Here is a 24,700-nt window from a genome sequence, read left to right on the forward strand (position 1 = left end):
CCTTCACTCTTTCATTCCCCTTTTCTCCCGCCTCTGGAACAAACTCCCCCACTCCCTTCAATCCCACTCCTCCCTCCAGGTCTTTAAAACAGCTGTTCACCACCATCTCTTATCGTCCCCCATCGAAAACCTTGATCTTTTCTACCCCCGGTAATTCACCCCAGAGTCCTTGCAGTGTTCATATGTTTTAATCCTCTCCCACCTCCCCCCAAGTCCTCCCGATGTCCCTGCTCTCAAATGTTGTGTTTGTGTCCTTCCCCCTCTTCCCCCTCTCTTTTGTGTCCTTCCCCCTCTCTCCCCATCTTGTCTGCCGCTCCCCTTGTTTTTTGTGTTTTGTGTGTCGGTTTGTCTTTTTGTGTGGTTAATGTTAGCTCATTCACGAGCCTCGATCTTGTATACAAAAAAAAAAGAAAAAAAGAAAAAAAGGGGGTTAACAAGGAGAGATGCAGAAAATAGGGCAAAATGGAGATTGTCATGGGGACCGCAAGGCTAACCCCCGCTCTAGCAGGGAACATGGCCTTAAAATGCATGTTGTTGTGTTGTTGTATAGGTATGTTTGGTCGGTATTGCGCATGCGCAATCCAGCTGTTCTGGCGTCTCGTCCATCTTGGGACCGATGTTGTCTCGCCATCCAAAAGTGTGATCAATAAAAGCTGACGTTATAACAAAGCCTGAACGTGTTTTGGTTGGACATTCGCACAGAAGGAAGGAGAGGTGTTTACCTTTGCTGGCGCTATAAAACGCCCGGATGGCAGTTCATACCAAGGTCGAGATTCAAACCCAGGGCTGCCAGCTCAGGGGCATGTGTGCCCTCAAGGACCGAGGGCATCCTTCCTGCACGTGTAGACACTGATGAAAGTTGATTATAAACTGATGCTGTGTCATATTTTGAAGATAGGGTTGAAGTAGATAACGGATGTCACATAATTAAGCATGAAGTTTCTAAAATCTCATTTTCTTTTGCAGACCTCGTACACAGATAAAGGGGAAAAGGTGAGTTGACTTGAAAACATAATTGCATCGTTGTATTCATTTCTTCTAGATGGCGTGATGTGCAAAGCTCTAATGTTCATGTTCTTTTCCACCATATTTCTTTTCTGTGTGCCTATAGCCGGAGAGGGGTCGTTATCTGAAGTTTGACCATCTAACTTTCTGGGTGGGGAATGCAAAACAGGTAAGGTCTTAAACACATGAACACCACCATCAAAAACACTAGTCTGTGAAGATGGCCCATGTGAAATCATTGTCTATCACAGTACAATCTTTCCGTATTGAACTTTGCCAACCGAGTCGAGGGTTATTTAAGCAAGGAGTTAATGACTGACCAAATCAGGCACCAGGATGCTGCCATGAGAGGTGATGCCGAGTTCAATCCGTGACTGAGCCATGGCCATTGGTGATTCCAGGGGGTGGGTTACCATGCCTGTTTTGAACCCTTCTCTCCCACATCCCTCCCTCGTCCTTTGTCCCAATGTTGATCCGTCGTGTGCGATTGGGATGATAAGCTCCAGGAATGAAACGTGACCTTGTTCATGCAGCAATGATCGAGGGGAGTTCATGGAGTTCATGGAGTTCATGGAGTTCTAGAACAGGAGTATTGGTTGTCACCCTAAAGCTGCGATATTTAGTCATTATGAACTTGCACATTTGCTTATTGAATGCCATTAGTTTCATTAAACCAATATTGTTTGTTTCGGAATATAATCCAGAAGTTTACTGCATCATACAATTATGGATCTTTCTAGAATACTTCAATTGAGCCTCGAGGTGTCATCAAAACGTTATTGACAATAAGGGGCCAGCTCCAAATTAATCAGCGAATGTATTGAGATTGTCTATGGCGAAGATGTTCCCTCTTTCTAAAGTAAACAAATGGATGGTTGACATTAAACATGGACATGAACCCCTTGAATATGACCCCAGGTCAGGACGGCAGGCACATGCCACTGACCTACAAACTCGCCTAGCTCAAGGCATTAATCATGCAGGATGGCCGCTTAATGATCGATTAAATAGCCACAGAATTTGTCATTTTTATGGAGATTACTGCAGCCAGCAAACAAGATATTAATCTATACTGTAAAGGAGGTGTGCGTGTGTGCGTGTGGTCCAGACCCCTCTATACCCTTAGACCCATTGGAACCCAGAAGACCCATTGATACCCTAAGAATGTTAAGAACCTGAAGACCCCCTAATTCTCCCCAAGATACTTTAGACCTTGAGGACCCCTAAGAGCCTTGAAGACCCTTTAGACCCTTTATAACCCAAGACTCTTTCAGACCTGATATATCCTAAAGACCTCATTAGAACCCTTAGACCCCTAAAACCCTGCGTTTGAGGGCCTTCTGCAGTAAACACTTGAGGGTCACCATCCATAAGCAAAATGCCCCCCATTGGTAAACTGCCTCAGTACCAAGCTAATCGGGTACAAAACAGAATTGATTAATTGTTTTTTCCAGTATTTTTTTTTCAGGTTCTGCTCATCTTTTGGTAGCAAAGTGAAAACTCTCACGTGGCATGTAAAAAGTCCCACGTAGCAAAGAGAAACGTTCCATGTGGCAAAGAGAAAAGTACCACATGGCAAAGTGAAAAGTACCACATGGTATAGAAAACGTTCCACATGGCAAGAAAGAGAAACATCTTCTGGGGCAAAGAGAAACGTTCCATGTGGCAAAGAGAAAAGTACCACGTGGCAAAGCGAAAAGTACCACTTGGTATAGAAAAAGTTCCACATGCCAAGAAAGAGAAACATCTCACGTGGCAAAGAGAAACGTTCCATGTGGCAAAGAGAAAAGTACCACGTGGCAAAGTGAAAAGTACCACTTGGTATAGAAAAAGTTCCACATGCCAAGAAAGAGAAACATCTCACGTGGCAAAGAGAAACGTTCCATTAGGCAAAGAGAAAAGTCCCACGTGGCAAAGCGAAAAGTACCACTTGGTATAGAAAAAGTTATACATGGCAAGAAAGAGAAACATCTCACGTGGCAAAGAGAAACGTTCCATGTGGCAAAGAGAAAAGTCCCACGTGGCAAAGCGAAAAGTACCACTTGGTATAGAAAAAGTTCCACATGGCAAGAAAGAGAAACGTTCCATGTGGCAACGAGAAACGTTCCATGTGGCAAAGAGAAAAGTACCACGTGGCAAAGCAAAAAGTACCACTTGGTATAGAAAAAGTTCCACATGGCAAGAAAGAGAAACATCTCATGTGGCAAAGAGAAAAGTCCCACTTTGCTAAGAGAAACCTCCCATGTGGGAAAGAGAAACCTCCCACGTGGCAAAGAGAAAAGTCCCACTTTGCTAAGAGAAACCTCCCACGTGGGAAAGAGAAAAGTACCACTTGGTATAGAAAAGTTCCACGTGGCAAGAAAGAGAAACATCTCACGTGGCAAAGAGAAAAGTCCCACTTTGCTAAGAGAAACCTCCCATGTGGGAAAGAGAAACCTCCCATGTGGCAAAGAGAAAAGTCCCACTTTGGTAAGAGAAAGCTCCCACGTGGCAAAGAGAAAAGTCCCACTTTGCTAAGAGAAACCTCCCACGTGGGAAAGAGAAAAGTCCCACGTGGCAAAAAGAAAAGTCCCACGTGGCATGCTCAAAAGTAGTCAGAGGTCAAGGTCAATGCCAATCAAAACACCTAAAACACCTTTTCCATGCCAATTAGAAAATTGATCAAACAAGGATAAAAGTGACTGGTTGAGAAGAGTGATGGAAATGAATGTAGAAGGAAGTAGAGGACCGGGAAGACCGAGAAAGACTTGGCTAAAGGTAGTGGAAGAAGAAATGCGGGTAATATGTGCTACATTCCATCATGTAAAACACTTGATATGTCAAGTTTTTTCGAAATTACCAAATTGCTGTTTCCATGGCAACTATTGTTTATTTGGGTTTTGCAAGTATCATGCTATGCATGACGCATATTTTTGATCACTAACAATAGTTCTTCTGAGTGGACCCCCATTATTTATAAGAGAAACATGTACCACGTGTCACAGTCCACATCATCACTTTACGTTGAATTCCCGTTTCTACCAAATCACACTCCAAGAAATTGCTCATTTAAGGTGAGACATCTATGAACCCATCGGAGATGGGTACCTTGCTTATTACAATTAAAATATCTATATCCAGCTTTTAGTTGCAGACTGCGAAAGACACAGAACTGCCCACTGCAAACAGGGAAGTTGCTATTTTAACTGTAAATTACTTACTTCCCGGCTGCAGAAATCCTTGTAAACTGTGTAATGGATGCAAACATAGGATGGATATGCAGCAGGCACTCCCTATTGGTCAGAACTCATGCAGCAAATGCTGGTGTGACACAATGATTCAAGGTCACCATTCCAGTGAAGAGTTCTAATTTGCACATAAGATTATGACCTAAGCTTTCCAGCTGAACTCCGAAGAGAATCCGCTCCATCTGAGGATGGGCCCATTATTTTATGACCCCGCAACTTGGCTATTTGGGTAATACGTGTGTTAGGTTGACCATGTACTTCAGCCTTTGGCCTGAAGTACATGTGTACACTGGTTTGTCAAGCTTTGTTGGACTCTGTACTTCGCCCGTAGGGTCGAAATGCACGCCTGCAGCTTTGCTAGTTTTGCCCTGAAGAGGTTCCGAGAATATTGTAATGCCCCTGTCTGCCTGTCTGTCTATGTATTTGTGTGTGTCCACATCTATATATTTTTCTTTAAATTATTTTTCTACAAACACTTGCCCGATCAATGTGAAACCTTAAACATAAAAGGAAATCCGCATGGATAATATTTTAGTGATAACTCTGATGGCATAGGTCACATGGCATGGCAGACATATTGGATTAAAGGACAAAAATTCGACATCATTTGCTGAGAACCACTCAACGAAAAAAATTGAAACTTCGCATATGTCATCAACTCGCAACTTGGCTATATTTCCCTGCAACTCCTTATGGGTATATAAGGTGATAACAATGATGTCATCGGTGAAGTGGTATTCCAGCAATAATTGGTTGAATGCAATTCCTTATTCAAAATATGTGAAACTTCATATATTCTGGTCGATTACCTGATGTGAGGGAAGAATTAAATGTATGACGTTCATAACCCATGCCAATAAACTATGTGACATAGATGGGTGCTTGGATGATATGGGTATACAGGCCATAATAGTAGCGTGTTCAGTTAACGATAGTATTTTTATTCAGAATGAATGAGCAAGGCAACACTATGCACTGTATGAGTGCCGATCTAGTTTAGAATGTTTTTCCCTGCAACCTGTCACAGGTTGTGGTGGTTGTTGTTGTTGTGGTTCTTGTTGGTGGTCGATTTTTGAAATGTGCACCCATTGGTCGGTTAGCTCAGTTGCCGGACCCTCGCCCACATTTGTCGCTTGACTCCACCCAACATGGCACGAGACGAAATAATATTATAGCCGCCATCTTGGTTTTATGGTGGGCCGAAGACATCAGGACTGTCGGCATCTGCTGATGATACACTGCCCGGCAGATTTCCATTGGCTTTGTTTGGGTCGAGTGTTGCTCACGATGAGGGACCCCGAAAAATCGAAACATTGTCGAATAAAAATTATTAGTAAGGTTTTATCAAGTCCGTCACGTCAGACAGTACGTGCCTCCCAAAAAATATAGCGTTAATTTTTGAACGGCCCAATATTGGGGTTAACCAATCAGAGACCGAGTGACAATTCAGATTGTTGTGATATAACTGTGGCGGAGGCTGTCATGGATGAGAGGTGTCGAGTTAATTTTTTAATAGCAGATTAAATCTGTGTTTCCCATTCATGCTGTTCATCTTTTAAGAGTGTTTTAAATGTGCGTTTCCCAATCGGCCCATTACTAGATTTTGTCGCAGGTTCTGACCACTGCAGTGTTGCAAAGTATTCCTGTTGCAAAACGTAAATGCAGATATAAGAGAATGTTGTTTATGACATAATAAAATAATGGGATCAAGTCAAATCTTGTAACTTTGCATTTCTTGCTTCTCATTTATAAGCGTATTTCCTTTTCCTCGTACCATCCAGGCAGCTGCTTTCTACTGTTTCGCATTCAACTTTGAACCAGTCGCATATCAAGGACTGGAAACAGGCAATCGGGATGTGGCTGCACACGTCATCCAGCAGAACAAGGTGAGCATTTGATTGGACTGCGTAAGACTGTGGAGTCAGGGCAGATGATTCACAACTAAATGTTAGTGCCTCCTTTCCTTATTTTTAAAGTTGAAAGTTAGAATTTGTTGTTCCTTGACTTTGATGCAATATGTGTCCTTTGGCAGATTATATTTGTTTTCAAGTCTGCACTGAACCCAGATAATAAAGGTGAGAGGTCTACCTTATCCATTTCTTCGCAACCTCTGAAAGCCGAGGAAACATCTGAACTCCCTTATAAATACCTCTCGAAGTAATATTGAGTAACTCAGGAATAATATGGTAGTTATGTTGTTCTTTACTCGTAACCATTTCTGACTATTTGTGTTTTATTTCTGCACAATGAGTGTGTGGCACGGCAGAAGCTTCTCGTATTTTATCCTATTTTACTGAAAGGGTATTGATTGCATGATGTGCCCCTAAAATTTAAAGTACAGGATGGTCAAAAAAGGGTAACATTGATCATGCCAATATTTTCTTCGTATGGTTGTGAATAAATTAAAAGTTTCCTTACATTAAAAAAAAAAAATTGGGTTACTTGCAGGTATTTAAAATGCTCCTGCCGTTCTGAAACATCAAATTGAGGTTGAATGTTGAAACCCCTGCAAGTAAACAACAACAGGCATTTTGGGGCCATTTTCCCTGCAAGAGCGGGGGTTAGTCTTGTGGGCCCCATGACAATCTTCGCCATTTTGCCCCATTTTCTGCATCTTCCCTTGTTAACCCCCTTACCCGCATTTCTTCTTCCACCACCTTTAGCCAAGTCTTTCTCGGTCTTCCCCGTCCTCTACTTCCTTCTCCATTCATTTCCATCACTCTTCACAACCAGTCACTTTCATCCTTCCTCAACACATGACCAAACCATCTCAACCTGTTTCTCTTCACAACATCCATCACAGGCTCTATTCCCATCATCTTTCGCAATTCATCATTTGTCTTCCTCTCTCTCAACGATACTCCACACATCCACCGAACCATTCACATTTCCACCCTTTCCAGCCTTCGTTGCTGCTCTACGTTCATGACCCATGTCTCGCTCCCATAAATCATAACACTTCTCACACATGCAGCATACACCTTTCCCTTCAGCTTCAACGACACTCCCCTCCTCGTCAGCACACCACTCAGTTCCCAAAACTTCTTCCATGCACATATCACTCAAGCAACCATTGCCGAGTCTGATCCACCTTCTCCATTCAGCATGTCTCCTAGGTAGCAAAATGTTTTCACACCTTCCAGCTTCACGCCGTCTCCAAGATCTAACTCAATATTTCCTCCATCTGCAGCTCCCTCTGTGCACACCTTACACTTGAATGTAGCTGCCACACTGGTTAATGACCCTCTCAGACCACTACATTTTTGATGAATCCACTCAGCGCACATTGTACATTGAATGGAGTTCACTCCGGCACCCTTCCTGCATACAGCACACGGCCACTTCCCAGTTCTTTCCACCTCACCACATGCTTTACCATTTGCCATCACCTTCGTCTTTCCGATATTCACCTTCAGACCTTTTGTCTCCATACATTCCTTCCACTTGTTCATCTTCTCCTTCAGTCCATCCATACTCTCCCCAATCAACACCAGATCATCTGCATACAACAACTCCCACGGCAAACCCTCCTTTACGTTCCGAGCCAGCACCTCCATCACAGCTACAAATAGTAGTGGACTTGGTACTGACTCCTGATGCACTCCCATCTTCACCTCAAACTCACCACTGTTCCCGTCCTTCTTCCTTACAGCTGTGCGCGCTGTCTTGTACATTGCCTCAGTTCTCAGTTCCCAATCCACTGGAATGCGGCCTTCTTTCACCACCAGATTACAGATCTCTGTCATCATCTCTTCGCACCCCAACTTCCCGCTTCCTTCAACATATCTCCCACAACTCCTGTCGGCCCTCCCACCTTTCTACTCTCCTTTTCTACTTGCTTTTATCGCTTCCTCAACTTCCTTCTCAGTTATCTTCTCTGCCAGTCCTAAAACTGGGTTACTCTCTATGTTGCCATCCCATTCATTCTCTGCATTCAACAGCATTTCCATACATCTCTTCCATCTTCCTTTAATTCCATCTGGGTCCACAATGATTTGTCCCACTTCATCCTTCAAGCAACTCACCCCCATCACATCACACCTCTCTTTCGCTATCTGCTTTGCAATCCTGAATACCGCTCTCTGACCCTCTTCCAAATCCAAGCATTCTCCGAACATTTTCCTACATGCCTCCTGCGCCTTTGCTACCTCTTTCTTTGCAGCCTTCTTGGCTGCCTTATAACTTTCATGCTCTGCCTTTTCTGCCCACGTACCCTTCGCCTTCTGCTATTCCTTGAACTTCTTCTGCCTCTCGTCAATCCTCTTTCCAACTTCATCATCCCACCACCATGTTTCCGAGTGCCTCGGTGGTCCTTTTGTCCATCCACATACCTCACCAATGGCTCCCAACAGACTATCTTTCATTGATATCCAACCACTGTAAAAGCTCAACCACACCACCCTCTACCATACTCAGCCTCTCTTTTAATGCCTCCCTCACTGTCACCTCTTTCAACCTCCACACCTTCATTCTCGGTTGGTACTTCACCCGCCGAGCTCTCCTCGCACCTTTCACCCTTATGTCGCAGACAACCAAGTGGTGCTGTGAAACAGCCTCCTCCCCCGGGATCGCCTTTGTTTCCTGGAGGTGCCCCCTATCTCGCCTACGCACCAACAGGTAGTCAACGGTTGTCGTCGACCCACTTGACGTGTATGTAACGAGCTTATTATCCGCTTTCTCGAACTGATTATGACAAATCGAATCCAGTTAGTCTTAAAAATAATGGGGCAATTTAACAGCGAGCAGCACATCTTTATTTGTGGCATATACTTATACATTGAAACAAAGTCAACGAAGAGAGTTCAGAGAAGATTACCATCAACTCGTGTATACGGCAAGAATTCCATGGAGAGAAGTCAATGCAAATCAACAAGACAACTCTCAGCTGAAACCTGAATCAATCGCACATGGGTGTGATGAATACTGAATGAAGACATTAGCCTCGAATGAATGTGTTGCTTGACTGAGGGGAAGTTTTCAAATCACCTTATTAGTCAAAGTACTGAATTTCCATGACACCCTCCTCACCAGATCCCCTGACTTATCACCACTGGATTATTTTTTTATGGAGACGTGTCAAAGGAAGTGTTTCATTTTAAACCAATGACAGTTGCTGATTTGAAAGATGCACTTATTCAGTTCATCTCAGGAGTAATGCAAGACACCCTTCAGAAAGTTACGTGTAACCTGTTGCTGCAAACAAGAAAATGTATAGAACAGAGGAGGGGAGGTCATAATGAGCACTTGGTTTAAGTATTAAAACTTGAGGATTGTCCAAATATTTCACATTTATAAATTACTAGCAGAAGTACCCGGCGTTGCTTGGCGGGGGAGGGGGGGGGGGAGAAGGGCGGGGTGGGGGGGGGGAGAAGGAGGGGAGGTGGGGTGGTCAGGAGGGGGGGAAGGAGGGAAGGAGGGAGGCAGGAGAGGAAGGGGATTCATCACCTTTTCGTTAAATATATGCTGGTGAATGTGTCGTTCATCCTGTTTCTGCGTTAAGTGTGATGCCGACCAAGAAGAAGAAGAAGAAGCCGTACTACCAACTTCCTGCACTTCCGGAATTGTTTGATTTATTTGTGTTCAAATATCTGGTGATTGTTTTGTATTTATTTATGCGAATGTGTACTTGTATTTAACTGTCATTAGTTGAACAAAGTTTAGACACTATCGAGCGATTTTTTTTTTTTGAACTCCAAAAAAACGATATTTCTTTTTTCATAATTGTTTTTTTTTTGCCGAAAACACTCCCAGGCACTCACTGATGAACCTTTGAAAGTTTGATGAAGATCCGTTCAGCCAACTCTTAGAAAAATGGTGACACACAGACAGACAGACAGACAGACATCTCTCTTATATAGTAGACTAGCAGAAGTACCCGGCATTGCCGGGTGGGGGAGGGGGAGGGGGAAGAGGAGGGGAGGGGAACGGGGGGGAGGGGAGGAGAGGGGGGGAGGGGAGAAGAGGGGGGGGGGAGTACCCGGCATTCCGTGTATAAACGTGAGGGAGAAGAGGGGGGGGAGGGGTGGAGGGGGAGGGGGGAGGGGAGGGGGAGGAGAAGGGGAAGGGGAAGGGGTAGGGGGAGGGGGAAAAGGGAGGGGGAAAAGGGAGGGGGAGGGGGAAAAGGGAGGGGGAGGGGGAAAAGGGAGGGGGAGGGGGAAAATGGATGGGGAGGGGGAAAAGGGAGGGGAGGGGGAAAAGGGAGGGGGAGGGGGAGGGGGAAAAGGGAGGGGGAGGGGGAAAAGGGAGGGGTAGGGGGGAGGGGAGGGGGGGAGGGGGGATGGGGGAGGGAAGGGGAGGGCCAGTCAACAATGACGTTGCAGTTCTCATGGTCGGAGAGCAGCACAACAATCGCGACATCGTCCTGAATCTTCGCAACAGCACGAAGCGGATTTTGGAGACTCACCGATCCTGTGACGCCCTCCAGTACCGGCGTTGCCGGGGGGGGGGGGGGGGGAAGGGAGACCCGTACATTCCCAACCCGTACATTCGCCCTCTCGACTCAAGCTCACTCGGACAAAAGCCTCGCACAAATTACACCGTGAAGGCCCAATGGCCATGTCTATGCCACAAATCAAGTACGTGAGCGAGTCGAGCACACTGAATTGAAAATACAGTATATAGAATGCTCATACTCCGTGAAAAGTGAAGCCAACTGGCGGCGGGGATGGAACATCACGTGATCGCTCTGAGCGAATCAGCGCGCTGTTCTGCCACCGGTCAGAATCCGTGTATAATATTCCTCGCTGAAAAAAAATGTATGTGAAACATGCTACTATCTATGCTAAATCATGCTAAATCATGCTAAATGCTAATCATGCTAAAATCTATGCTACTTGCTGTGAGTTTATGGCGGCAAGGAACATCACGTGATCGCGTCACGAACATCATTCGTGATCACGTCATCACGTGATCGTCATCAATGAGCGCGAATGAATGAATCAGCGCGCTGCTCTGCCACCGATTCAGATTCCGTGTATAATATTCCTCATTGAAAAAAAATATGGATCTAAAGATGAAAGAAAAAAAAACCTATGTGGTGTGAATGGTAATGTTCCTTGCTGAAATGTGAAAAAACGCAATCGCTTTTCGCTCTGAAATATGTGCGAACGTTTAACTGAGTTAATGGCGGCAAGGAACATCACGTGATCGCTCTGAGCGAATCAGCGCGCTGCTCTGCCACCGGTCAGATTCCGTGTATAATATTCCTCGCTGAAAAAAAATATGGATCTACAGATGAAAGAAAAAAAAACCTATGTGGTGTGAATGGTAATGTTCCTTGCTGAAATGTGAAAAAACGCAATCGCTTTTCGCTCTGAAATATGTGCGAACGTTTAACTGAGTTAATGGCGGCAAGGAACATCACGTGATCGCTCTGAGCGAATCAGCGCGCTGCTCTGCCACCGGTCAGATTCCGTGCATAATATTCCTCGCTGAAATGCACTGAGGTAAAAATATGGTAAAAAAATATTATGAAATAATTTTTTTTAGGTCGGCCATGTTCTTCCCAGGCTCAATGGCCATGTCTGTGCCAAATATCAAGTACGTGAGCCTCTCCGTTTAGGAGTCTATCGGTAACATTATACACACACACACACACACACACACACACACACACACACACACACACACACAAACTGTGTTTTATCTATCTATAATTCCAGTAATCTCTGTGTGTTTGTATGTGTGTATGTGTGTATGTGTGTATGTGTGTATGTTTGTCTGTGACCGCTGTTTCTCGACAACTACCGGTCCGATATACTTTAAACTTGCCAGGTATATTGCTGGGGACCCGAGGATGTGCCTTTTCAAGGTTTCATATTAATCGGAGAAGTAGTTACCGAGCTATGGCGATTTCTTTACCAAACACTGCAAGCCGTTCGCTTTGGACCAAACCATTGCATGTAAATAGAGGGGGGGGGGGGGGTTCTGTGGTCGTTGCGAATGGACCAAACCATTCATGTAAATAGAGGGGGGGGGGGGGGGTTCTGTGGTCGTTACTGCCACGTGGTTTCAAAGTTTTTTTTTGTTGTTGTTGTTTGCACGCATGTTTTTTTGCACCCACGTACGGGCACGCCCTAGGATGTTTACACACACACACCCCTACACAAATTTTTTTTTTTTTTTTTTTTTTGGCAAGGAACGGGCACCCACGTACGGGCACGTCCTAGCTTATATATAGTACGGGCATGCCCTAGTATATATAGATTTCATTCATTCTGATTTTCATATTTTAAATTTTTTTTTTACCATTTTATGGCCCACACTGTAGATTGGGCTCAGGCGCAGCCTTTTCTCCATCTGCTCTAACTTGTAGTATTTAGAGTCCTTTATAAATGCCAATGTAGTGTTATATTTCTCTTGTGTACTCTAGTAATGGGCCACCACTTGGTGAAGCATGGAGATGGAGTGAAGGATATCGCCTTCACTGTGGAGGATTGTGATTTCCTGGTTCAGGTGAGAGCTGAAAAGTATTCACTGACATCGTCCGACAAAATTAGTGCAAAATATGTTGGAGACGAAGGATTGTCATGGAGTCTTAACGATACCAACCATTGTCCAGTTGTGTTTAGCTTGGATGTAAGACCACTGATGTCTGCATGTGTATCACATGTAGATGGCGCGTTCACGTGGCGCAGTCATTGTTCGGGAACCTTGGGAAGAGAAGGACGAACATGGTAAAGTGAAGATGGCAGTGATACAAACGGTATGTTGTACTTCCTGTTTGAACCGAGGGAAATGGGTGTGTGATGCCTTCATCCATTTAACGTAAGCACTTATCCATGGTGAGGGGTCACTGGTGTGCATCTTATTCTGTCACAGTATGGAGATACAACGCATACTCTGGTGGAGAGAATTGACTATCAGGGTTGCTTCCTGCCAGGGTTCAAGCCCTCTTCATTTCAAAACCCATTGCTTGCTAAACTGTGAGTAGTATTTCATTAAATATGCATTTGTATACCCCCAAATATTCCTACAGGTCGCACAAGATCTGCCAGCAACCCTCTTGTGGTTAAACTGCAAAAATCAAGGCTCTCTGCTCACCTTCACTCCTTCATTCCTCTTTTCTCCCGCCTCTGGAACAAACTCCCTCACTCTATTCAATCCCACTCCTCCCTCCAGGTCTTTAAAACATCTGTTCACCACCATCTCTGATCTTCCCACATCCAAAACCTTGATCTTTTCTACCCCCGTCAATTCGCCCCAGATCCACTTTTTAGCTGCGACGAGCAGCTCTAGGAGAGGACCGCGTTGTTGTTCTTGTTGTTGGGGTGCCTTTTTGAATAGCGCATGCGCATACACTCGGACGTGCGTTGGTATGAGGTAAGAACATCGCGGACTAAAATCGCGATTTGTTTGAAGAAACCAAAATAAATTTAGCAACAAAGACAACATTAATGTTTTCATATCAATCACGTTTCACAGAACTTGACACAAATTAGGTGTAATTATTGAATAGCGCATGCGCATACACTCGGACTTCCCCTACCGACCAAGCCCGTTTCAAATTATCCCTCTGCCACCCAGAATTAACATTAATAAATAACATTAATGAATTAACATTAACATAAACAGAAATAACATTCACGTCCATACATTGTATGTAATCGGTTGATGAAGCATATTGCGTCGTAAAACAAAGGACAAGACCAGAACTGAAAGACAAAAGGACGCTAGTGCATGCGTATAATTTAATGACTGGTCGAATTTGGTAGTGCATATTGCAACGGATATCCTCATGATTCTACACGTCGCAGCTGGTGACCACACTGTGGTCATTTTTCTCTTGTTTGAAATACCGACTTCTTTCCTGGAAGTCCTTGCAGTGTCCATGTGTTTTATACTTCTCCCACCCCCCCCCCCCCCACCCCATCCCCTTTCCATGCTTCCTCCACCCAAGCCCTCTCCCTCCAACAGATCTCCCGATGTCCCTGCTCTCCATCTTGTTCTCCCGCTCCCTTTATCATACGTTTTATGTTTTATGTGTCAGTTTGTCTTTTTGTGATCAATGTTAGCTCTTACACGAGCCTCGATCTTGTACACAAAAAAAAAAAGAAAAAAGAAAGAAAGAAAGAAAGAACAGCCCTAAATTAAATGATGCCCCCTTTTAGGCCCTACTTGCCACCGATTTTCCAGCCACCCTAGCTAGCCTCGATCCAGTTTGCTAAGCATTGGTTGATTATTGGGGGAGTTAACACGAGGCAGGCCTAGGTAGGTCGGTGCGGGATCGAGGGTGGAGTGGCAGAAGCGATGACGGTAAGCACGAGCCGCCAATCAGAGCTCGGAGGTGGTGACGGCGGCGTGGCGTCAGAGGGCGTGGTGAGAAGGTTCGGGTGAGTTCCAGAAGGTTCGGGGGGCGTAGCTATAAAATCGGCTGCGCGAAAGCCCTCGGGGGGACTTGTCTGAGAGGACTTGCTGCGTGAGAGAAAAATAGAAGGACTCGCAGAGGAACGCAGGATAAGCGCGACAGGACTTGTGGCAAAAAGATTCGCGAATGAACTTGATGAACTTGACGCACTTGCACGAGAACGCACGCGCTAACCAGCTCGGAGTGTATCGAAGAAGAGGAGTTGGCCGCGTGCGCGAACAGTACAAATATGCGGGTGCAGCCAGACGTGCTTATAACGAATACAGCGCATTTGAGACGCGCGAGTGAGCAAGGCTGAGTAACCACCAGCCGCGCTAAAGTCCGCCCTCTATCGTTCCGCCCCATCATCTGCTTGTTCGAGAGACGCGCTATGAGTCCCTGCCTTCACCTGCCACCATCTTCGCGGGACGTGCCGGGGGCCATGGAGAGCCGGACGGGGACCATCTCTCGACGCGTTGGGGAACACCTGCCCTTCTGCAATTCCCTGTGTGAGTGTGAGATGGGCCCGTTGTCCAAGGGATAAGTTAAGACTGCTTAAGGATTGCTCTGTGTCTCTTCGTCCTTGAACCTGTATATACGTGTGGGAATAATTAAACCATTTGTTCTTCCTTTCTTCCTGATTCGACCGTTTCTGTGGTTTCCTCATTTGACTAAGCGTGGCACGATTAAGATCGCTCCAATCGGGTTCCACTAATTAAGACTGTGCGGACCACGTGTACGCAATCCGCTCGGCGTACTCAAACCACACGTGGTTCGTGCGAGGCTTGTTTCCTCGCTCCCAGGGCAGCGCGGGTAATTAGGTATGAGCGAGCAGTAGTCCCGAAACCCTACTCTGCGTGTGTCCGGGAGGGACGTAATAAGTCTCGGTTCCGCCAGGCCCAGGAAGACAAGGGGATTAATCCCCCCTTGATAAGGGGAAGAAGGCCGGTGTAGAGAACCGTAACAATATATATGTATATACAGTGCGTATCAAAAAAAAGGTAATCCGAATTCAAGGGGTTAATATGCAAAGGTTATTTAGTTTGACAATTTACATGTGGTTTACCAATTATGAGGAGATCCTCAGCTTTCCATTGATGCCTTTCATGCATCGTTGCTGTCACACATGACCGAGTACATGTTCATTGAAAATGACAAGTTCAAATCGCATTTTTACAAGTTTGGCTAATCGATGCAAGACAGTTTGGAATGGACGCATTACTTGTCGACTGCCAAGTTGATTGTGTAAAATTGTTAAGCTGGTCTGGTAATCGTCGGTTGCGTCATCCTTTGTTTAAGATGGGTATTTAAGATGGGCCTACAGTGTATGGGTTTAGAGACAGTCTGAGTCATTGAAAAGATGGTTCAACTTACGACTGAACAGCGGACCTTCGTGGTTACAACCTTTCACCAAACTGGATGTTTGCAGCGAACTCGTGATGAGTTCAGGGAACGTTTCCCAGAACGGGAGCCTCCAGCAGCCAAAACCATCAGGGCGAATATTAGAAAATATCAAGAACATGGCACTAGCCTCAACCGCAACAAGGGGAATTCTGGTAGGAGGCGCACTGGGCGATCGGAGATGAACATTGCAGCAGTAATGCAGCACATTTTGGAGCATCCTAGGGATACCAGCGCAAGACGAAATAGGACGGGATTGCCTTCGGCAACATTCAACCGAATCACAAGACTGGACCTCCACCAACATCCATATCGTATTCACATCCGGCATCAACTTACGCCAGGTGATTTTGCCAGAAGGCTGGTGCTTGTCGGATGGTTGATAGCACGTTGCGAAGCAGATGTCAATTTCCTGCGGTATCTCGTTATCGGCGACGAAGCTGCTTTCACCATGGACGGCAAGGTCAATACCCATAATGTTCTTGAATATGCACCGACAGGACAACCCCCGGAATTTAATTTTAACACCAACATGAATCGACAAAAGTGGACTGTTTGGTTGGGACTTTGTGGAAGTGGTCAGGTGATCGGACCATTTTTCTTTCAAAGGAATGTCAATGGTAACAGGTATCTGCAGATGATCAATGATGAAGTTTTACCGCAGCTGGAGGAGAACTTTGAGCGACAGGTTCATGGTGTCTTCAGATATCTCTGGTGGGCCCAAGACGGCGCCCCAGCACATCATCTTATCGCTGTCCGAGATCGACTGAGGGAACTCTTTGGAGACTGAGTCATCGCCCTCAACCATGCAGTGGAATGTCTGCCTCGATCGCCTGACCTCACACCATGTGATTATTTCCTTTGGGGACATTTAAAGAACAAGGTGTTTGTAACTCCTCCCCGTGATCTTGACGAATTGCAGGGCCGTATTCGACTTGAAGTGGATGCTTTGCGCAATGACCCGGCTATGGTGAGACGAGCAGTTCAGGGCATGCTCCGCCGCTGTGAGCGTTGTGTTGAAAGGGGAGGTGGACATGTTGAAGGTGTGGGTGTTTAAAGGCCAATCATTCCTGAGAAAAGTTCACATCTGACGTTCATTTTGCACCAATTATCCTGATTTGCATCGATTAGCCAAACTTGTAAAAATGCGATTTGAACTTGTCATTTTCAATGAACATGTACTCGGTCATGTGTGACAGCAATGATGCATGGAATGTATCAATGGAAAGCTGAGGATCTCCTCTTAATTAGTAAACCACATGTAAATTGTCAAAATAAATAACCTTTGCATATCAACCCCTTGAATTCGGATTACCTTTTTTTTGATACACACTGTATATACATACATATACATATATATATATATATATATATATATATATATATATATATATATATATACTGTATATATATATATATATATATATATATATATATATATATATATATATATATATATATATATATATACTGTATATATATATATATATATATATATATATATATATATATATATATATATATATATATATATATATATATATATATATATATATATATGTATGTATGCCATAGGTTGGCATATATATATATATATATATATATATATATATATATATATATATATGCCAACCTATGACATACATACATACATACATACATACATACATACATACACACACACACACACAGGCAGTCCCCGGGTTACGAACGAGTTCCGTTTTTATATATATATATATATATATATATATATATATATACACACACACACACACACAGGCAGTCCCCGGGTTACGAACGAGTTCCGTTTTTAAGTCTGTCTGTAAGTCGAATTTGTATGTAAGTCGGAACAGTTGCGTACGGTTCACATCTAGCGTCAATTAGTCAAATGTTTGTCTTAGTATATAATATATGTTTTACCTAAAACATCTATAGGTATAAAAAACATGAAAGAAACATTTCTTAAACTGTTTAGATAGAAAAGAAAAGATAATGATTAAAGGTTAACACTTACTCTCGTTCCAATTGATGTCTTGCAAACCTTGAAACGATCATACCTTGATATATCTCTCCGAGATGATGGGCCTGGTGTTGGAGAGGATGGACCTGGTGCTGGAGAGGATGGACCTGGTGCTGGTAAATTTTCTTAAAGTAAACATCAAGGGTGGCTTGAACAGAGCTTTTCTCATATTTCTCTTGTCTACCGCTCCCCTTATTATATACTTTGTGTGTCTGATTTTTTCTCTGTGTGATAAATGTTAGCTCTTTCACGAGCCTCGATTCTGTATCCCAAAAAAATATTTTAAAAATTTAAATTTATATATATATATTTTAAATTCATAGGCTTTACGGAGGTCGGTTCGTAAGTACGGGCGTTCGTAAGTCGGGCGTTCGTAACCCGGGGACTGCCTGTGTGTGTATGTATATATATATTGTTGCGAATATGGAATTTGGCCTCCATATCCGCTTGTAAATATTCCCCTATTTTCTCCAATACTCCCCAACTTTCCCCGATCCCCCATTCCCTAGTCCCATTGCATGTAAATAACAATCAGTAGAGCCGACCTTCCCCTTATTCCCCCATTAAATGTCGTGCCCAGGTCCACCGCACCACACGTAGACAACTTTCGGACATCTTCCTAGTTATTCTTATTCTATGTCAGTTAAGGCCTCGTCTCCATTAATTATGACTCTTCGTTGCACCAGAATGTGATTATATGGCATCAGTAGTGAGTTTAGGACCTTTCCCATACCTCCTTCCATCTTCTTCCCCAACAATTACAACAACAACAGAGGAGATGGCGGCGGAGCGGGGGAGGATGCGTCCTCACACCGGCTCGATTAGCTCCAGACCATGCGCTCCACGGGGTTACCACGAAGGGGCTCCTTGTCAGCTCCTCGTCAAGGGCGGAGCCTGGTAAACCCCCCGCACGCACCCAATGAGAAGCAACGTGCCGATTCCACGAGGCGGAGCTAACGAGCCGAGGGCGTGTCACTCCCCGCCGGATATACGCGGCCACGCGCCGGATGTGACGAGAGATGCGCACCCAGCTTGGAGAAGGAAAGCCACCTGCGAGCGCTGAGAGAGATGCGCACCCAGCTTGGAGAAGGAAAGCCACCTGCGAGCGCTGAGTCAGATGCGCCCCCAGCTTGAGCAGACAAGACGCCATCCGAGCGCTGCGACCTCCCCGCATCTCTGGACCGGACCGAGTCGATTCTGACCTTTGAGCCCAGGTGCACCTGGAGCCATCGCTACCCGCCTGTCCTTTCCATCAATCCCCGTGTGAGTCAGTTTTGTCCCGTTTATCTGTCGTCTGTTGGGAATAATATAAGATTGTGTCTAAGTGCTTGTCTTTCTATGCTGTCCCTCTTGTAGTTGTAATCTAACCTTCCGCCTTAATATAACCTCCTCCGGAGGTCTTGAGAACTGAACCCCTGGTGTCGTATTGTGTTATTGTAATCCAGCCGGGTGTCTTCTTTTTCTTATTGAGCCAGCATCGCGCGACTTCGTCAACGTCGAGTATAGTCGGGTAATTTGTGCGGACACGACGGCCATTCCGCTCGGCCCACTTTAACATCAAAGTCGTGTCTGTAACAATATATATATATATATATATATATATATATATATATATATATATATATATATATATATATATATATACATATATAAAATAGAAATATGTGGCAATGAGCCCAGGAAGACAGTTTTTGTGGGTGATGAAACCTAAGTATGTGGATCCTTTTTTTTTTTTTTTTTTTTGGATACAGAATCGAGGCTCGTGAAAGAGCTAACGTTTATCACACAAACAAATCAAACAGACAAACAAAATATATAAAAAGAGGGAGCGGTAGACAAGATGGGGAGAGAAGGGGAAGCACACAAACACAACATTTGAGAGCAGGGACATCGGGAGATGTGTGGGAGGGGGGGAGAGGCCTTGGGGGGAGGAGGCGTGGGAAGGGGGGGGGGTGGTGGGAGAAGTATAAAACACAAGGACACCAACGACTTCCAGGAAATAAGTTGGTATTTCAAAAAAGTGGATTTGGGGTGAAATTAGCGGGGGTAGAAAATATCAAGGTTTTGGATGGGGGAAGATAGGGGATGGTGGTGAACAGCTGTTTTAAAGACCTGGAGGGAGGAATGGGATTGAAGAGAGTGAGGGAGTTTGTTCCAGAGGCGGGTGAAAAGTGGAATGAAGGAGTGAAGGTGAGCAGAGAGTCTTGATTTTGGCAGTTTAACCATAAGAGGGTTGCAGGCAGATCTTGTGCGACCTGCAGGAATATTTGGGGGACAGAGCCCAGAGAGAGCTGGGGGGGGGGGGCAAGGCCAGAGAGGAGTCGGTAGAAGATGGAAAGACCACCAACCTGCCTGCGGTGAGTGAGTGAAAGGCCCTTGGAGTTAGCTTCATCGCGGGAGATTCCAATGATTCTGAACGCTTTGGTTTCAACAGCATGAAGACAAGCTAGGTGTGAGGCAGGAGCACCAGCCCAGAGGGGAGAGCAGTATTCCATTGAGCTGCAGAATTTTGTGTGGATTGTGTATTTTGAATGTGAATTTTTCATTCTGCAAGAACGATTGTAGACAGAGAGTTCTGTGCAGTTTTGAAGGAGCAGGAGTTAGGTACGTCGAAAGTAGGTTAAATGAGATCATGTCAGGTCACGGCAGGAAGACGTTGGTGTTGGTACACCAAGGAGCAAATTATGTGGGGAAAGGTTTACGCGGAGGATTTGAAGAAAGGCCACAGGAAAATTGGGCAATCGGTTAAGAGGTAACGTTTTCTGGTATTCACCCAAGACTAGGAAATTGAATAGAAATTATGAGCAGAGCAATATATGCCAACCTATGGCTTGAAGAATGGTGTATGGAGGTTGGCTTTGCATTTAGGAAGAGGTGGGAAATGAAAAAAGGGGACGGTCACAACCTAAGGTGGACGGGGGTTATGTTTTCACCCCTGTTTGTCTGTCTATGTCTGTCAGCAAAATATTTCAAAAAGTTTTATGGACGTATTCGGACGGAACTTGGCGGACAGGTTGGGTGTGTGACAAGGACGAATTCGAGTTTGGTGAAGATCCGGGTCCTAGAACTTCATTACCCTGCACTCGTGAAGCAAAAAGCAGAGTTAGGCATTTGGTTGCGTACGTGTGGCATACGTACTTGTCTGCATTTTTAAAATTCATTTTCTTTGCAACCTTTGGTCCAATTGACCCGAAACTTTATCATAGAAGCGCCTCCGCCTGTAGAATTTTTTAATTCATAATTATGACTCCATCGGTCACGTGGTATGGACGCTCTCTTGGAAAAACGTAACACCGATATACAGTCATGTGAAAAAGTAAGTACACCCCATGTAAAGTTTTGACTTTTTCAACATACAGCTATTTGATCTTCATTTCAACAATATTGATAGATAAAGGTGATATAATATAACAAATATCATGAAACATTTACATTTTGTAGTCCATTGTATAATTTAAATAAACATAAATGCAAATTTCGCATGTGGAAAAAGTAAGTACACCCCTACATATATCTCTACTTCAAATACCTAAAATTAGAATCAGGTGCACCAGCTCAGGTGCAAATGATTAGAACATCGTCAGAGAGGATCTTGGAGGAACCTGTCTTATTTAAACCTCAGACATTTAGTTTGGTTTGCTCTTTGTTGTTGAAGTGTGCGGCGTCACCATGCCAAGATCAAAAGAGCTCTCTGATGCCTTCAGAAAGAAGGTTATAGATGCCTACGAATCTGGGAAGGGATTTAAAAAGATCTCCAAACAATTTGAAATCAATCATTCGACTGTCCGGAAGATCATCTACAAGTGGAGAAGATTCCAAACAACTGCCAACTTGTTCAGGCCACGCCGCCCCAGCAGTGTTCAGCCCGAGAGCAGACCGGAAGATGCTGAAATAAGTCTCTAAGAACCCCATAATGTCATCACAGGACCTACAGGTAGCTCTTGCCACTGTTGATGTCAAAGTGCACGAGTCTACCATTAGAAAGAGGCTGCACAAATTTGATCTACATGGGAGGTGTGCCAGGAGGAAACCTTTGCTGTCCAGAAAGAACATCAGGGCAAGACTAAAGTTTGCCAATGAACACCTAGGCAAAGACCAGCACTTCTGGAACAATGTGCTCTGGACAGATGAGTCAAAGTTAGAGCTATTTGGCCACAGTACGAGAAGACATGTTTGGCGAAAACCAAAGACAGCATTTGACCACAAGAACCTGATACCAACTGTAAAGCATGGTGGTGGAAATATTATGGTTTGGGGCAGCTTTGTTGCATCAGGGCCTGGGCAGATCACCATCATAGAATCCACTATTAATTCTTCATTGTACCAGAGGGTGCTTGAGGGTAATGTGAGGCCATCTGTCGGAAAGTTGAAGCTCAACCGAAGTTGGAACTTGCAACATGTCAATGACCGTAAACATACCAGTAAATCCACCAAGGAATGGCTGAAGAGAAAGAAATTGGGGGTTCTGGAATGGGCAAGTCAAAGCCCGGATCTAAATCCCATCGAGATGTTGTGGGGGGATTTGAAACGAGCTGTACATGCAAGAAACCCCTCAAACATCGTACAGCTGAAAGAATTCTGCATGGAGGAGTGGGCAAAAATTCCTCCCAGTCGATGTCAGAGACTGGTAGACAGTTATAAGAAACGCCTACTTGAGGTTGTTTCTGCCAAAGGAGGCAATACCACCTATTAGAGCCAAGGGTGTACTTACTTTTTCCACATGCGAAATTTGCATTTATGTTTATTTAAATTATACAATTGACTACAAAATGTAAATGTTTCATGATATTTGTTATACTATATCACCTTTATCTATCAATATTGTTGAAATGAAGATCAAATAGCTGTATGTTGAAATATGTTGAAAAAGTCAAAACTTTACATGGGGTGTACTTACTTTTTCACGTGACTGTATCTCCCAAAGCGCTCAATGGAAAAAAAAAATTGAAACATAAATCATTGTCAAGTACTCCCCATGGCGAATAAGATATGTTGATGATGATGTCATCAGTGCCTTCATTATGACGTCATAATTCGACAAGTACAACGCTTGATCTGATCAGTATGAAAGAAAAAAAATTCCACTGCAACTGTTAGTCCCATGAGCACGAATTTTCAGAATATGAGTGGCTCCTGTATAATTTTTTGAATGACAATCATGACGTCATAGCTCATGTGGTACAGGTGCCATCTTGAAAAATCGAAAAATCTTCTTCTTTTATTGCTTGAATTAGTCCTTTTATTACTTGCAAAATCGAAGATCTTTCAAGTATATTGGTCGGTTGCGTTTGTTATTCTGTCTGTCTGTTTGTTTGTTTGTCACCGGCCTACAGGTCACAATTCTAACCCGATCGTCACGAAAATTCACCAAGTTGTAGAGGTCGTCCCAATTGAGAAGCTATTGATTTTGAGGTCAAAGGTCATCTGGAGGTCAAACATTGGACATCATTGGACAACATTGGACATCATTGGACAACATTGGACTACTTGGACATTGAACAGCATTTTCACATTGTCACTAAATAGGAAAACAAACTATTTTTAAGGTCAAAAGGTCAAAGGTCAGCTCAAGGTCAAACTTCCAAAATCATTAATTTTCATTTGAAAAACTGTCAATTTTTATCTGATCACTTGAAAATATAACAGCATTTGCATATTGCCTCACTGAATTGGGAAACCAACTATTTTTGAGGTCAAATCATCAAAGGTCAACTCAAGGTCATTCTTCCAAAATCATCAATTTTCATCTGAAAAACCTTCAATTTTCATCCTATTTTGCTTGGAAATTGAACAGCATTTGCACATTGTCACTAAATTGGGAAACCAACTATTTTTGAGGTCAAAAGGTCAAAGGTCAACTCAAGGTCAAATTTCCAAAATCAATTTTCATCTGGAAAATCATCTATTTTCATCATATTGACATTTAAATTTAACAGCCTTTGCATAGTCCCTCACTGAATTGGGAAACCAACTATTTTTGAGGTCAAAATGTCAAAGTTCATCTGGAGGTCAAATTTCTAAAATCACCCCTTTTAATCCGATTGACTTTAAAATTGAACAGCATTTATATATTAAGTCACTAAATTGGAAAACCAACTTTTTGAGGTCAAAAGGTCAATTATAAACTCAAGGTCAAACTCCCAAAATCATGAATTTTCATCCGATTGACTTCAAAATTTAACAGCATTTGTATAGTGCCTCATTGAATTGGGAAACCAACTATTTTTGAGGTCAAAAGGTCGAAGGTCCTCAAACCGAACTTCACGAAAATTGAACTTGGTCAAACTTCCAAAATCATCACTGTTCATCTGAAAAATCATCACTTTTCATCCTGTTGACCCGAGTCGCCGAGTATTGGGGGTGGGGGGGGGGGGGTCTTCTTGTTACTTCGTTTATTTAGACACGATGACTACTTACTTTTTCCAGATTGCTTTGCAAATGCAGTAAAACCTCGCATCAATGGACTACTTAGGGCTCGGCCTATTCCGGATGTAGGGTGTCTGGCTTACTGCAAAGATTGCTAAATATACAATACCCATGTACTTATAAGGTCAGAAGTTGATGTGGAAGCTTATGGTTCACCTGATGAGGAAGTCTGGGGTTGAATGGGTTAACATTTTGGCATATAGAAGTCTGAGATATTCTTCTGCTTTAGCTTCTTTGCAAGAACAGAACAGGTCCACGTTTTAGTGTAAAATGTGT

The 24,700-nt window shown here is 43.8% G+C and overlaps 1 protein-coding gene across 1 annotated transcript in view; it reads left to right on the top strand.

Annotated features, from left to right (window-relative positions):
* HPD (4-hydroxyphenylpyruvate dioxygenase) overlaps positions 1 to 24,700 on the top strand; it is a 72,118-nt gene that overhangs the window by 22,304 nt on the left and 25,114 nt on the right. The window contains exons 2-8 of the mRNA XM_068121057.2: positions 967 to 993; positions 1,112 to 1,174; positions 6,014 to 6,118; positions 6,265 to 6,307; positions 12,604 to 12,686; positions 12,847 to 12,936; positions 13,053 to 13,156. Coding sequence (XP_067977158.2) covers positions 967 to 993; positions 1,112 to 1,174; positions 6,014 to 6,118; positions 6,265 to 6,307; positions 12,604 to 12,686; positions 12,847 to 12,936; positions 13,053 to 13,156 — 515 coding nt within the window. The remainder of the gene's footprint in view (positions 1 to 966; positions 994 to 1,111; positions 1,175 to 6,013; positions 6,119 to 6,264; positions 6,308 to 12,603; positions 12,687 to 12,846; positions 12,937 to 13,052; positions 13,157 to 24,700) is intronic.

The sequence above is a fragment of the Myxine glutinosa genome, chromosome 6 (assembly GCF_964187855.1).
Source record: "Myxine glutinosa chromosome 6, kmMyxGlut1.1, whole genome shotgun sequence".
NCBI lineage: Eukaryota > Metazoa > Chordata > Myxini > Myxiniformes > Myxinidae > Myxine > Myxine glutinosa.